Genomic DNA, 15,204 nt, shown 5'->3' on the forward strand with positions numbered 1-15,204 from the left:
TTCCGATTTTGTATATGGCTTTTAAAAAGTCTAACATGTATATGTGTGGTTGGTAAAACATATACCAGCAAAACACATTGCATGCAATGCTGGCCAGTAGTCATTCATAGGGTAAACATGCTTTAATGGAAAACTCTGACCCCACATAACAAATTTTCCAGGAAAACAAGCTGTGTAATGTGCAGAACTTTCTCTATGTGAGATGGATTTTTATCTTCTGTGTCAGCCCTGGGAAGGGTCTTTTTATTATTGTTGTTACTATTATTTGCATTATAGTTATTGCCCATGCAGATAAAAGTTCCAATTAATGTGCTTAACTGTCTAGTGTTAAGAAAATGGTTTTTTGTTGCTTTTGTAGTTTCATTATATTTTGCTACTCCTAAACAACTGTACACTTTGAGTTAAATTCTTTATTGCTGCAGCAACTTGAATTTCCATATAACAATTAAAGATGTTATAAAGCTCATCCACCACAACCCATTATTTTGAATAGATAACCAAATAAGCAAGAGTAGCTCATGTGGTTATTAGTACTCATACAGCAAATTAATAGAGAAAATTAAGCATTTAGCTTATTCACAGATATTTACCACACAGTCTGTGTGGTCTAAAATTAGAAATGTTTATTACTGCTTACATTATCTTTATAGCTGAGGTTGCAATCAATAAAATCACAAATCTTTCTTCTCTTGGGGCATGACCGTAAGATGAATTAAACCAATGAGAATCTTTTCAGTGCTTTCAATATCATTTGGTTGGGGGAAAAGGGAGTTTATCTGAAGAATTACTTCATAGAAAAACACAAGCTTTTGGGGCTGAGTTGATTGTCACAATTCCTCCTTCTCCTAAGAGACACTTAAAAGACTATTTATTAGTCAGATGATGGCTTTCTGAATTTTTGGGATCTCTCTTCTGTGGTACCTATTGGCTTTTAAAAAGCTTGTGTCAGCAGGCCAAATGCACCCAATAATTAATACATGAAGCAGCATTTCTCTCCAGATGAGTTAAATATTTCCTGCAGAGTTAGTCTTGTCTCATGCTTCCAAACTCATCAGTGCCTACCCCTATGACCACGCAACCAAAGCTTGCGTGCCCTAATGGACACTCACAGGCTTTCATCCACTGACCGCCCTGGAAGGTCAGTGGGTTGAAAATCTAACATTATCAAACATTTCCACACTTTGTGGAGTTCCTGTTCATTGGTAGTTGTTGTACCACTTAATACTGCGGGTACACCTTATGGCATACCACCGTACGACCTCAGCAACACATGGGCAAGGGAGATTTCTCCCTGCCCACCTACTCCAGTGCTTCGCTACAGAAATGTCACATCTGTAGAATCACCGGGTAACAGGACTTGCTCCTGAGCAGGGAGATGCCTCTGGACTTCCAGAGCTCTTCCTAAATCCCTTGTTCACAGACAGACATGAAGCAGCATCTCCACGCTGCTTATTCTCTTACCTGGCTGCATGGTTGCTGTAGTATTCAAAAGCTCTCAAAGTTGTTTCAAAAAGAGTGAAAGCCAAAGACAGGAATAAAGGCTTTTGTGGTATAGTAAAAGCAACATACAGTTAGCATTTCATAGTGGCATAAAGTGATAATGCTGTCTCTAGAAAACCTTCTTATGCATCCTGCTCTTTAGTAGGCTGCGCATGATGTTTTATACTAAGTTTAAACAAATCCTGCCAAATTTATGCTGCAATTTCCTGAAGTAGCCAAATATCTGTGGGGAACAGACTGGGACTATTAAATATGCGGTGATTACGAGCTAAATGCAGTCTGAACTGAGGAATCGACACATTACTTGGGCAATGCTTTAGCCCACGGTGGTGTCTCATCTCCTTGCGCTGCACTAAGGTGAATGGGGATAATACACCTGACACTTCATTTCTGTGCATAGTGTGTGCCACAAACACCAAACGTTCATAAACCCTAAGCCACTACTATCTGTCTAGAACTCCTTTGTGTTCTCCACCTAATCAAGCTATTGCAAATGTTCATAAAGAACAATTAGGGAGAGGAGCCTGGTGATCTTGGCACACCATGGGAATGTTTCCTGCCCTTAAAACTGCCAATTTAGTGAGTGGGGTAGCAAAAGGAAGTGCTGTTGGAGCATCCTGTAATTTTCAGAGGCTGATTGTCATTGAATCAAATATTTGGAGAAAAAGCTTGTTTGTAGATGGATTCCCTTAGCCCCTATCCTTGTACAAGAGAATATTTGAGGGAAGAGACCTCCAATATTACAAGACTACAATCAGCCAACGGTTGTTCCACATTTACTGTAGTGTGTTGCCTATATGTCTTCAGGCCCAGACCTTGACACAGTAATATTTAGGCCAAAAATTCTCCTGATGTGAGAAGCTTCTAGTATAAGACAAGCAAGCTATATCTACTGCAAAAGGACATTAATCTGCATTTCCTGTGAAAACTGAAGTGTAGCTACACCTGGCTTATTCAGAAGCACATGTAATGGGAGAAATAATGCAATCCCACCTGTATAGACACAGACAGGAGCACGCCTGGGTGCTTTGATTAGCCGCTGCTGCTTTTTCTAATCAGAATGTCAACGTTCTCTTTGTCTTTTTTTTTTTTTTATTTTTTCTTTTTCACCAGAAGGAGGAACGTGTGAAGTTATAGCAGCACACAGATGCTGTAATAAGAATCGAATTGAGGAAAGATCACAAACAGTAAAATGCTCCTGTCTACCTGGGAAAGTGGCTGGGACTACAAGAAACAGACCTTCCTGTGTTGATGGCAAGTAGCTCCTCCTATGTATATGTCTCTGTCTGTGTACCATCCAGTAAACAGCTTTAAGTCTATAGATTATGCATAGGAACTTTGTTGTGTTCTCTGTTCAACAAAACAGAAAAATCTGTAAGCATAAGCATACATGTACAACACCTTGACTGCTACTTTAGTGCATGGTTCTGTGCACATGGGTCACGTTAAGATTTACTCACAAAAATAAAGAGTATAGCATTCACCACAGGCACTTAGATTAAGTGTAATGGATTCTGTGGCAGGATCAAGCCCTTAATAAATAACTGGACAAAATTATCCCTCGTGTCACTTCACAGGGTACCCCCCCCCAAGTGCCATGTTAGTTTTGATTCATAAATATTTCAAAGGACGACAGCCATTCATTTTGATTTAATTAGCCATCTGAAAGGTCAGCGGCAAAAAAAGTTAAATAAATGAATCCTTTGGTCTTGTCCTGTAAAAAACATTACAGAAAGCTAGGGAAAAAAATATTTGTCTTTTCAAATCACTGGTGCTGTTTCTTCTCATGGGGATTTTTTGTACTGAAGGAAAAGCACCATGTTGTTTGTGTCTGGGTTTCATATCAGGTCTGGCTCCACAGGGTATATTCCTTTCTGGGGCTCCCTTGCCACCACTGCAAGGTGAAACCATGCGGCAATCGAGGAGAGAGCTGCCGCTTAGAAGTGCTTAACAAAATAGAAATCGCATAAGACAGGGCATAAGTGGTACTAATCCCATTAGTTACCCTTCTCAAACAAGGCGCTCTGTGTTGCAGAATGCCTCTGTGTAGCAGCTTTGTGAAGCAGAATATCTCATGAAAGTTCCCTGCTACTCTTTATGGTAAACCTCTGGTACCGTTGTTCATACCACCCCACAGCCCAAAAGTGTTTCAAAGAGCCAGGGGTCATTTTGGCTAGAGTTGAGCTGGGCACTGCTGGGGGGTCTCCTTGTCCTTCCCATGGCTGGATGTCCAGGTGGGGTGGCATACCTGCAGGTTTCGGAAGCACCCAACCTTTTCTCTTTGAGTCTGTTATTTGGCATTCAGCTTCCCCCCAGGTGAGTGAGAGGGCGGAGCTTGTACAAGCAAACATTGGGAAAAGTGGTTTCTTCTGGGTACCTTTCCTCAATCACATGCTGGAAACGGTCTAGCAAGGGAGCAGGGGCTGTTCCAGCTGCAGCCCAAAGTTAGACAGGAGCATTGGTGGGCATAGTGGGCTGTGTAGGCAAAGCTCTGAGGCTTTCACAGTCAGCACTAAAAAGATGAGAGATTGGGGATGCCTTGGAGGGATGAGAACCTCATGTTTTCTCAGTATTTGTGTTGTGTACATATCCAGTTTATATATTAGAGATAGAAAGAAAATGTTTTATCCTTTCAAAAACACTTTCAAATTTTTATATTATGAGGCTTGTTACACTGGTAATGTGATTCACCTTCTGAACTCATGACGCTACAAATGCGCCTGTGCATGGTTACACTTTAATTCACATTCTGTCATTCTGTTATTGCTTAATTGCCCTGATAAAAAAACAGCTTTTCTTTTTCTGTTAAGCACACTCATAAAACTGCAGGTGAAACCTACAGCTGGTCTTAACCAAAGATCAGCTGTACAAGCCTTGAAGAATTTCATGTTCTTCAGCAGGTCACGAAGAACAGAGGCACAAGAAAGAGCAGAGAGACACCATTAATTCAGATCTCATAATTCTGTTCAGAGAAGAGGACCTCAAAGACTGCTGTGTTAAGAAAAAAAGTTGGGTGCAGGTGTGGACTGGAGCCTAATTGCTCTGTCAGGATTATAATAAAAAGAAATGTTATTGTCTGGAATTTTGAAAGGAGTAAGGATAAAACAATGGCTAATATAGAAGTGCAAAGCTAGTCCCATTGAAGTCACTGGTAAGACTCACAGTGACTTCAAAGCCAGCAAGTGTGAACTACAAAGAAATATCTTCCCCTTTCAAGTTCAGTTGTTGTCGTCAGCCCATAGCCTCTTTTGTAGAGGGCTGGTGAATGGTTCAAAAGCCCAATATGCTGCTCGCAATAATTAACAGAAGGGGCATTTTCTTTGGTCTTTGTTTTATCCCAGACTTTGTGACTTTTGACATACTGACCTGATTTAAGTCAAAACTTTGACCTATTTAGTGGTTCTGTTCTTGCTAAGGCAAACTCCCAAAACTTCCTATGGGAGTGCCATGGACATCAGTACTTTAACTCACACAAAGTTTTGGGATTTGCTGTTTCATTTGTACACGAGGACATTTCAAAAGGTCATCTGCAACTTTTTACCTTTTTTACCTTCTTTACCTTCCATATTGAAAGGATTAAAACCATTTAATATCACACTGGTATTTATGCTGTATACGATTTCAAGCCATAATCTGTCACTAAGAAAGCTTGCTTGGAAACATTAATTAAAAATCCATGAATGTTCAGGTACAGCAGCATGTTCACAGAGACTGATCACCTGTGAGAGGTGACAAGGACTGGGAAATCCCATGTTAGCAGTTTGATTCCTACCTATGGTTGATAATTGTCTTGAGCTATCTCCACCTGATGGCTGTTTAGTAGTGTGTGTGAAACAAGCTGAACCTCAGTTTTGCCCCGTTTATAACATTGGCCAAACTGTACTTAATGGGACCAGAATCAAGGTTTTGGTGTTTCTCAGTCCAGTTTTATCAGAAAACACCTCATCAAGGCTGCTGTTTTGAGGGTTTGAGCTAATGTTACAGAGGAGAGATTGCATTGCCTTCCACTCCTACCAGCCATTGTTCCAGGACACAACTGGACTGCGTGGGTGGGACTGTGTTGAGACCTAGCTTTGTCTTCTGTTTAAGAGAGAATGCTGTTGTATGTAGGAGTCAGCTTAATCTTTTTAATAAGTACCAGGGGTGATAAATGGTCCTTTTGTCCTCCTCTTGTGGGATCTCATCATGGGTAGTACACCATCATAGTACATAGGATTCACGTATGTGTTCCTCCTCCTGAATGAGCTGAAATTCAAGCTGAGTATGTATTATTTGTACTATGAAGGGGAGGAAGTTGCCATGTCTTCTCAAGCATCACTTCCTGCCAGTCCAGCAAATGTTTTCTTCAAGGCCTCATCTTAAAAAAGTGTAGTGAGGCCAGGCTGTGGCAGCCTCAAAAGTTATAAATTATTTCTTGCCACTCATTCAGTAGACACTGTCCTAAAACCTGCCTCAATCACCAATGAATTATGTGATAGCAACAGTGAGAGCAAAATAAAAGCCAAATCTTGTCATGAAACAGAGGTGCCAGTTTCTGTTTCTTTGCCTTTCCTGTTGCACATTTACTTTCATGATTCCCTTCACTACTTCAAGGTCTTTTTTTTTTTTTTTGAAGGATGGTTTTGAATGCTCCTTTCCCTCCCTGCAGTTCATCTTGCATGGCGCTTGGCAGTAGCCCATACTATGGGCATCAGTCTCTTCAGCTCTCTGTCATGGCTGTTATTATTTTCTCCTTTTGCCCGAATACCTCTCCAGAGCAAGTCTCAAATGGATTTACTTCATTTGTGTTACATCACCTTGAGAAGGTCCCTTTTTCTGTGGAAAGCAGTGCTGAGCATGTCCAGGGAGACCCCAGCCCTCTGCCTCCAGAGCAAAGGGGACCTTGTTTCAGAAGCCCATGAGTAAAGTTATCTGTGTGAGCTAGAGAGCAACAATGAGGAAGTGGGAGCAGTGAATTGATCAATACACTTATGTCTTTTATTTTTTTCTGTTCTTTATGGCTCGTCTACAAATGACTTGCAGTTTTCTTCGGTTGTTTCCATTAACAAAACAGTCTTATGGCAACTTTTTAATTTGTTTTTTGTTTCAGTTGAGGTTTTTTTGAAGCAGTTTGTTTTAGTATTCAGTATACACAACATGAATGTTTGATTGGGCATGGGAGTCACCATCTTTTTCTACACTCTAGTTGAAGGCACTGGAAAGTTCTCTTATTTGGAAGTTTCCCCTTCCCTGTAAGGACACCCACTTTTGCTTTCCACTGCACTCTGCAGTGGCTGCTCACGTTCCTCCCAGGATGTCAGTAGGCAGGACTGGTCACAAACAGCCAGTGTGAAGGAGGTGGGAACAGAGGCCAAGTGAACCCGTGGGGTCACTGAGTAAATATTAACAGAAATGTTCTGATAATATAATCTCAGTCGTACTGTGCTTCATACAATCACTATAATACGAATACAATATATTTACTATTTTAATACTGTCACGTTTATGCTGTGAATAATGTGCTTTGTACCATGTCATTTATGGTTGTATTGAACCATTCTGTACAGTCAGGAGGTGGTTATGTCTGTGTGTTCTTTGAGGCCTTTGAATAATACGTAATTTGTTCATCTATACTGAAGTTTACTGTGTTACGGTTAATGATGCTCTCAGACACACGTTTTTTTAATGCTTGAATTTTTTATTCCCTTCCCTTCAGTCTTCTCACAGTCTTTTTTAAATTCCTTCATAGACAACCTCAATATTTCTTACACAATTATCTGTGAAATTTGTTGGACCACAGAGTAGGGAATAACAGAAAAAAAACACAGGCACTAGCTTTTGAAATCCATCACAAAGGGACTTTCATGCAGGTTGTGCATGTTGACAGTGCTTTTAGGAAATGAGGTGGTTTTAACACTGGTCAAAACCAATGAGGAAGAAGGAAGGTGCTACTAAAATGCTGTGCAGCATCTCTCCCTCTAAATTATTCCTGTAAGAAAGGTCTCTGCAGAGACCTTAGTTGATCCAATTCCACGTTGTCTGCAACACAGGATTTGGAGCATTAGCTCTCAGGCAGCAGAAGGAGTGTTTTAACTCTCTGTGGCTGGCTGTTGTCCTGTTTGATACCAGTCATGCATCCGGGAAAGAGAAATCACTCACCGATACAGAACAATAAAATGAAAGTAATCCAGTATTTCCCTTTCTCCCAGACTGGCTTTGGATCATATCAAGTTTCAAATCATTCCATAATGTATGAAATATTCACGTGCGTGTACACACTTCAGATTTCTATTAGTTTGAGGATTATCCATCACTAGCCACGACACGGCCCTGGGGATTTACATCAGACTTTGTCAGGACAGCATTAACTAACCAAACACAGGTCTCGGTGACCACTGGGAGCACTGTGACTTTGAATGTCCCTCTGGGCCACCACCTCACAACTCTCCAATCATGGTTCTGGATGCTCGGTACTGCGCATGCTTATTTTTCCATGTGCAGTAATGGGAGCAGAGAGAGGACAGCATGCATCAGCACATGGTCCCTGTGCTGGCGTTTGCCCTCCTTTCTCTCACCCAGGACCTGCAGATGAAAATGTTGTACCTGCAGTGTCACGCCTGTAGCAAGTGCAGCCACACTGTGACATGTGCTAATTTATTTTGTTGTTTAAATTTTGGATGAGATGCCTGCTATTGAGTGAGCATTCATAATTCAGGAGTGCTGTGTCCCTGTCTCCCCCCATGGGTCCCTGTGCTGGCGCTCAGCCCGTGCATCCTCCACAGCACCCGCACTGCCCCAGCTCGCACCAGACAGGAGATGGGCATGGGAAATACGGAAACTTCCTGGCTCTCCCCCAGAGCGAGGGCAGGATTCGAGCCCTGTAGAGTCAAATCAAAGACTCCTATTGACTTTGGGTCAGGTCCTTAGTAAATGCTTTGTTAGATATAATCCTGTATCTATCAGCACTTACATCAAGTGAAAACGGTTCACAGTCACAAAACCAATAGTTTTCTATTTATCTAATGTGTACTTTAGGTGGTAGCACCAGAAAGCCTTTTTTTTTTTTTTTTCCTCACTCTGTGAAAACGCTTTCAATCAATTCTTATTTCTTGAAGAAACGGGGAAAAAATGTTCTCTGAAATCCAAGGAGTCAGCTTCTCATCCCTCTAGCTGTGCTTCGGCCTAGATAAGAAGAGATCTCAGGGTCCCATATTATTAATGCACTGTCTATGTGAATAACGAGGAGGCTTGGTGAATTATTCCGCACTCCTGGGAAAATCTATAGCCCTGTCCTTCTGCAGCACCACTGGAACTGAGCAGGAGACTTGTACTTTTTTGATTTGGTGAATTCAGATGACTTCATTTGTTAAAAGGAAAAAAACGTATCTGTTCCCCACTAACACCCATTTACTTAGCTCAAAAAAAATTCACAGCATATCATATGCACTATTAAAAAAAAATTAAAAGGAGAGAGAGAGAAGCCTAACTGCGTATTGGAATATTTTAAGACTTTGCTTTTGTCCACAAACACATCTTGAAATGCCCTTGCAGCCACCCTGAAATTGCAGCCAGATCCTGAGAGATGCTGACTTCAGGGGGAGCACAAGCAAAGCTGGCAGTGACGACACAGAGTAATTAGTTCATTTGCCAAGGCACAGCAGCACTCATTACCGGTTTGCCTTCTCATCTGCAGGGCGGAGGGTGAACGGAGCAGAGGGGAGGTGTGTGCCTGACCCTGCTGGGGCAAGTGAGTGTTTTGGCAGAGCACAGGATCATCTCCTGAACCCAGACCATCAGTGAGCAACCTGGGGAGAGCAGAAAATCCACGATTCTCCCTGAACAAGTGTATTTACAAACATATATATGTGTGTGCATACATATATACGTTATATCTCTGCACGTGCTGCAGAGTCATCCTGCTATGGGTGGTACATCAAAGCACCCAGCGCTGTTTGCACACACACGTGTTTCCAGCGATTACGGTACGTGGGGAGGATATTCGAGGGTCAAATTTGCAGCCAAGCTGAGCCAAAGTCTGCAGTGAGGACTGCGAGTTGGGCACTTCCCCATCTCTCAGCGAGGGCTGCGGTGTGTGTGCCGCATGCAAACATCCACCGGGCGTTAGGGAGAAGGAGACGGATGATCATGTCTTTCTGGTTTGAAGATGGTGCAGCTAATGAGATCGTCTGACTGTGGGTTTATGCGAGTGCATCTTCATCTCAGCTGTGATTTATCTCCCTACCTGTGTCTTATATTTCTTTCTTTTCCAATTGACATTGTGGTTTCGTGCATAGCAAAGCAACCACACTTTTTAATATCAAGTCTATAGAACAGCTGACTAATCCAGTCCTGATGAAGTGCAGGGAGCTCACTTAAATCCCTATTTCTGCAGAAAAAAAAAATACTTTTTTACTTAAGAGGGGAAAGAAGCCATAAGCCATGGCACTATCTCCATCAGCGTGAGGGGTGGTCATTTTTCCATGCTCCAGCTGACAGGTTTCAGTGCTGACACAGGGAGCAGAGCCCTCGCAGCCGACCAAGGTGCACAAGCAGCAACCTTACGGTGAATTTGGAGAACGGCACGGCTGCGTGGCAGTGTGAAGACACACAGGAACATATAATTACTTCACCTCCATATAGAGGAAAGTAACCTTTCTCTAAAAGACTTGCAATAAGCCCACTAGAGGCTAAATGGAAAAAACAGTAGGAGTTTTCTCCTCTTATAGGTAGCATTAAGTGTTAATCACAGCACTGGAAAGAGCCTGATAAAGGGTTTTGGAGGCAGGGAGTGCAGGCACGGAGCACGGCCGGCCATGCCAGTGTGCCAGGCACTGCAGGCAAAAAGAAGCACAAGCTGAGTGGGAAAAGAGAGCCTTAAGTAGAGAAAATTCCCTCACAGAAGTGAAGCCGCAGGTAGGACCATGCAGGTGAGCCTGTGAGTTCAGGTAGCATACGGATGGGGCATGGAGCCTGGCCAAGCACGGAGAACAAGCAAGAGAAGCGGTTTGCACAGCTTTTGTATACACAAATCTACCTGAGCTGGCCTGGATGAGCCCAGAAGAGGGGCAGCAGCCCCCCGCGATCTATCTGCACATCTACAGATAGTAGCTGTAGGGGAAGAAAAAGCTTCAGCGATGCTGAGGGAGAGACTTCCAAATGTCAGGAAAAATTCTGTCCAAGAAGAGATCACAAGGGGGAGGTGAGCAGCAGTGTGTCAGAGCCAAAAAGCTTTGCTTGGAGGGGTAACACAGAGGTAGGTCAGAAGAGTAGGTTCTGAATATCTAGGAGGGACTTGTGTGTAAGACCCTTGATGTATCCGTGTCCATCACAGCCACCGCAAGGTACAGAGTCCGGTCAGTAGCTGCCCTATGTGACAGCAGCAAGGCAGTGAGAGAAAGAGCTTTGCTAGCGTTTGCTAAATCTGTGCGGAGTGATGTCGTCAGCTGACACAGGATGTGTGGCATCTCAGGAGTAAAAGGTTTAAACCTTTAAACAAACTCTGGGTTTATCTGTGTCTTGTGTGACAAAGCACACGTGCGTGGTCCAAGCACAACATTCAAAATGCATTCAGAAAGCAGACTGACACCCAGAGACAGGTTTTCAGCTGGTGTAAACTGGCTCTTCAAATCCAGAGAGACCTGCTAGTTCGTGCCAAATGAGGACATGGTTTGTTGAGTCTAGAAAAACGAACAGAATGGTGACTGGCTATTAATCCTTGCTCGCGGTCTTTAGGGAATGTATGGGACCCGCGTTCAGCTAATCAGTGGCCAAGAGGAGCTTAGAGAAATGTTAAGGTTGGGTTAGCATCTGTGCTGTATCCCCTTACAGCAAATCTTTGCAGTAATTTAGATGATAATCTATCTCTGCCAGGAAAGACCACATTACTAGATGGCTAACTCTGCATAAGCTCACGTCATACATCTTTTCTGCATTGGATACTGTATTTTCAGTGCACCAGGGCTGTGAAATGCTGCTTGTCTGCAGGTGTCTCTAATATAGTAAAGAAAATACGTGATCAGAGTATTGCAGAGTATTAAGTCTTCTTTTCTTTTCTTTCAAAGCTACTTTCTATCTATAAACCTGGAGCTAGTTCACAAGGCTTGAAAGTGGTTTGTAGGATTAGGATTTGAACACAAAAGAAGTGGATGATTAAGTAAAAATGGAAAATGCTGGTAAGCAGTGTGCTCTCTTTAAATTATGAGACGAGAACCTGAAGTTATTACACACTGAAATTTTAAAGAGACAGCAACCAGATCTTTGTAAGAAGAATACACGTTGTTAATCCTTTTATTGATGCAGTGAGTTCAAATAAGAGTCACTTATTTAACACTGGGATTGTCTGTTGTGTTGAACTACAGGAATTAATTTGGCCACTTCAACTAGAGGCAGACAAGTCAACAAGTGTTTAATTGATTTCAGATAATTGATTATCTATAAAATTGATCACAGACACTTTTCCAGTTGCTCCTCTCAGAATACAGCCAGGTAGCTGTAGGACCCAAAAGCCTCAGCAGTTTGTCAGCCCATAGTCTGTTCTGGGTGATTTTTTTTTAGGAATCAAATAAGTACACTGCAAGCAAGGGATTAGTTTCAAATCTGGGACTTTGTGTCGAGGAAGTGTACCATTCAGCACGTACACAGCCTGTAGATTTTGGAACAGGTCTCTGTACGGAGATGTCAGAAAGTGGTTTACTAATCCCATATCTCAAAGAAAGCATTACTCCTCTGGGAGCTAAGTGTTTCCATAGACAACTGTCATGGTTTAACCCCAGCCAGCAATGAAGCATCACAACTTTGAAAGCAAATAAATCAACATTGTGACCAGTGACTATTAAACTAATATAATGAATGCCTACAACAAATTTGGTTTAACACGCTCTGGTCAGATCAGTTTACTGCAATAACTGTTCAAGGTTACGCAAGCACGAGTGCTGATGTAGTATGGCAAAATTCAATAATATTCAGAAAGTGCTGCCTCTCCCTTTTGAAACTATCATGCAAAAGACAGCAGTGTGGAAAGGAGCTGTGCTCTACAATTTAAGCATTCTGCCCTGTGTCATTAGTACATAAAACCTATTCTGCAGGCAGATGGATTGTTTTTAATATGTGGTCTTGTGTAATCATTTCCTTTTCATTACAGTTCCTAGGCAGCAAGCATACAGCGGAGTTTTCAAGATGTATGTGCATGGTCAGTGCTTTTTTTTTCTTTTTTTTTTTTTTTTTGATCTTCCTAATGTGCCCAGAACTCACAAACAGCAAGGTGAAACCACCACTTAGGAATTAAATTGAGAAGCAAATGACACTGTCCTAACTGAGGACAATGGCAAATCTCCCATTAACCCAAATGAGAGTAGAAAACATATCTCTGTGTTGGTTTTAGTATTACAAAATGCCCTCTCCTTTTTCTTCAGAGCCCTCCACAAAATACCATTAAATGGGGTTGTAAGTAATATAGTTATGCAAATATCAAATGAACTCTATTTCCTTTAGAAATTTCCTTTCCTTCTCTTGAAAATTGGTAGCTGGATGACCAATTTTTAAAAAGGAACACCTGTAGTCCCTGTTAAATAAAAAAATAAGGCCCATTAGTGCAATGAACACTTGTATCACATTAGGGAGATTGTTATCCAGGGACACAGATACCTATTGCTCTCAGCAGGACGGGGGAAAGCACAGAGATGGGTCCTTTCCTGGGATGGATGTGCACTTCTGGCCACTCAGCTTCAAAAAAGGAGGTGAATTAACTTGAGGTCCAGGTATGGAGAAAGGCTTTGGCTGTCCATGAGAACAGGCAGCCTCTACTGAGAGAAAGAGGTGGTTGGGCAGAAAGCAAGGGACGAAGGAGTATGAATCTGGTGTCAGATCAGTACAGGAGCATCAGCAATAGAGAAAGGCTAAGAAAACCGTGGAGGATTTAATAAACTCCCCATCTTTAAATATAGGTTGGAAATTAGAACAATGCTCTTAGAGGAGGTTGGCAACAGCTTCCTAGTAGGGATGCCAGCTAGTTCTGCAGACTTCCAGTGCCTTTTGCCATACCCACAAAAGCCACAGAATTTAGTGTTATTTGATCAAATAACATTGCAACGCACTGGTGAACAATGGAGGTATCGCAGACTGACACCAGTCAAGAAAAAGAGCTGTAGAGCAGACTCATAAGAATTCATTCGTGTGTTAGAGACACAACCAGCTGCATATGTGCTTTGTCTTTAATACAGCAAAAATTGATTCAATCTGGCCAAAGAAAAAAATCTTATAACAAAGACATCACATTCATTTTCAGGCAGCTGCATTTCATACCAACTAAAGGGTAAAGTCTGGGGGAGTTGTGTGCTGGTTTTTGAAATGCAATTTTTGAAAACAAAAATGTTTTGTCAATGTTGTGAATTTATTAATAAAAGAAGGAGGGGAAAAAATTGCCAAGCAGATATATGGAAAGCTTTCATCCCATTTTGAAATCTTTAGTTACAGTTTGACTTTATTTGATACAATAATTTTTTATTGTTTGGTTGGCCAACATTGATATCTTTTTTTATCCATTTATTTGCAATAGCATGCTGTTAATCAGTTTTATCAGTGGAACCAATTAATTCTCCATTGTAAGTATTGACTTAGATTTTTTTAATCTATTCTATTTGTTGGAGATGGCACTGCTGGACTTCCCTGGATGAGCAATAATGAGAGAGTGTTGCAGAATCTATTTCTACTGCTCCGCTGAAACAGTGCTTGTAAGTTCTGTGTGGCCATTGCAATAAAACAGCATTTGCAAACACAAATTGAGTAAATTGTAGGCTTGATACCCGGCTTACATTCTTCAGATGGCCCCTGGTACCCACAAGTGGGGATTCTAGCAAAAAAGTATCAGTTCAAGTTTGCATATTTCCCAGCTGAATTTGCTCATTAAAATACGGCAGGATGGAAGCTATGATCAGAAACAACCTGTGATTACAGCAGACGTGTTTCTAAATGTATTGTGTGTCGTCAGGTTTGGTAAATAAAATGAATGGAGGAGGTTCTGAAATTCCTAAAATTCAAATGTAATTACATACCACTCAGATCTGTGTTTTACTGTTTACTGGCACTGAAAATCTTTTGAAAGCTGATACAATTTCCTAATAAAAAGAATAAATTGACAAACCAGGTGAAAAGCTTACACTCCAAATGTAGCAACCCTTATGCAGAGACCTTTAGTAAGAGTGTGCACTGTACTGAATCAGTGTATCTCTGAAATAATCAGAACGTTTGTAACAAGCTTTGGGTTAGACCCTTTCCATGTCATCCACTTTCATTTTAAACTCATTATTTATGGTAAGCATAGCCACACTCTTCATGCATTTTGCATATTCAATTTTCAAGCCAAAAATATAGGAGCTGCATTAGCTTCAGTGCTCCCAGCAGGTAATCAGCCTCCTGCAATATCAAACCTTATGTCACCAACAGTAATAAGCTGAAATAGTCAGAGCCTCATAAGGACTCTGCCTGCCCAGTTCCTATTAAAATTAATAGGGACTGGGCATCTGTTCCCTCTAGGCAGCTTTGAAAATATCAGCCAAAATGTAGTTGTAAGTATTAACCTTTAGGAAGTTAGTTTTGGCAGCCTCCCACTGCTCTGGACTAGTTTCCAAAATTGGTTGCTCTGATTAGGCACGAACCCTGCGTGAGTGCCTCCAGCTTGGGTTTGGTGGGACCACGTCCTTGGAGGCTGCTGGTGGGGAGCAGCTGTGG

At 41.7% G+C, this 15,204-nt stretch overlaps 1 protein-coding gene across 1 annotated transcript in view; it reads left to right on the forward strand.

Annotated features, from left to right (window-relative positions):
• FAM19A1 (family with sequence similarity 19 (chemokine (C-C motif)-like), member A1) overlaps nt 1–15,204 on the forward strand; it is a 218,659-nt gene that overhangs the window by 170,787 nt on the left and 32,668 nt on the right. The window contains exon 3 of the mRNA XM_010073149.1: nt 2,614–2,754. Within this exon, the coding sequence (XP_010071451.1) occupies nt 2,614–2,754 (141 nt within the window). The remainder of the gene's footprint in view (nt 1–2,613; nt 2,755–15,204) is intronic.

Source organism: Pterocles gutturalis, unplaced genomic scaffold (assembly GCF_000699245.1).
Source record: "Pterocles gutturalis isolate BGI_N339 unplaced genomic scaffold, ASM69924v1 scaffold2827, whole genome shotgun sequence".
Taxonomy (NCBI): Eukaryota; Metazoa; Chordata; class Aves; order Pterocliformes; family Pteroclidae; genus Pterocles; species Pterocles gutturalis.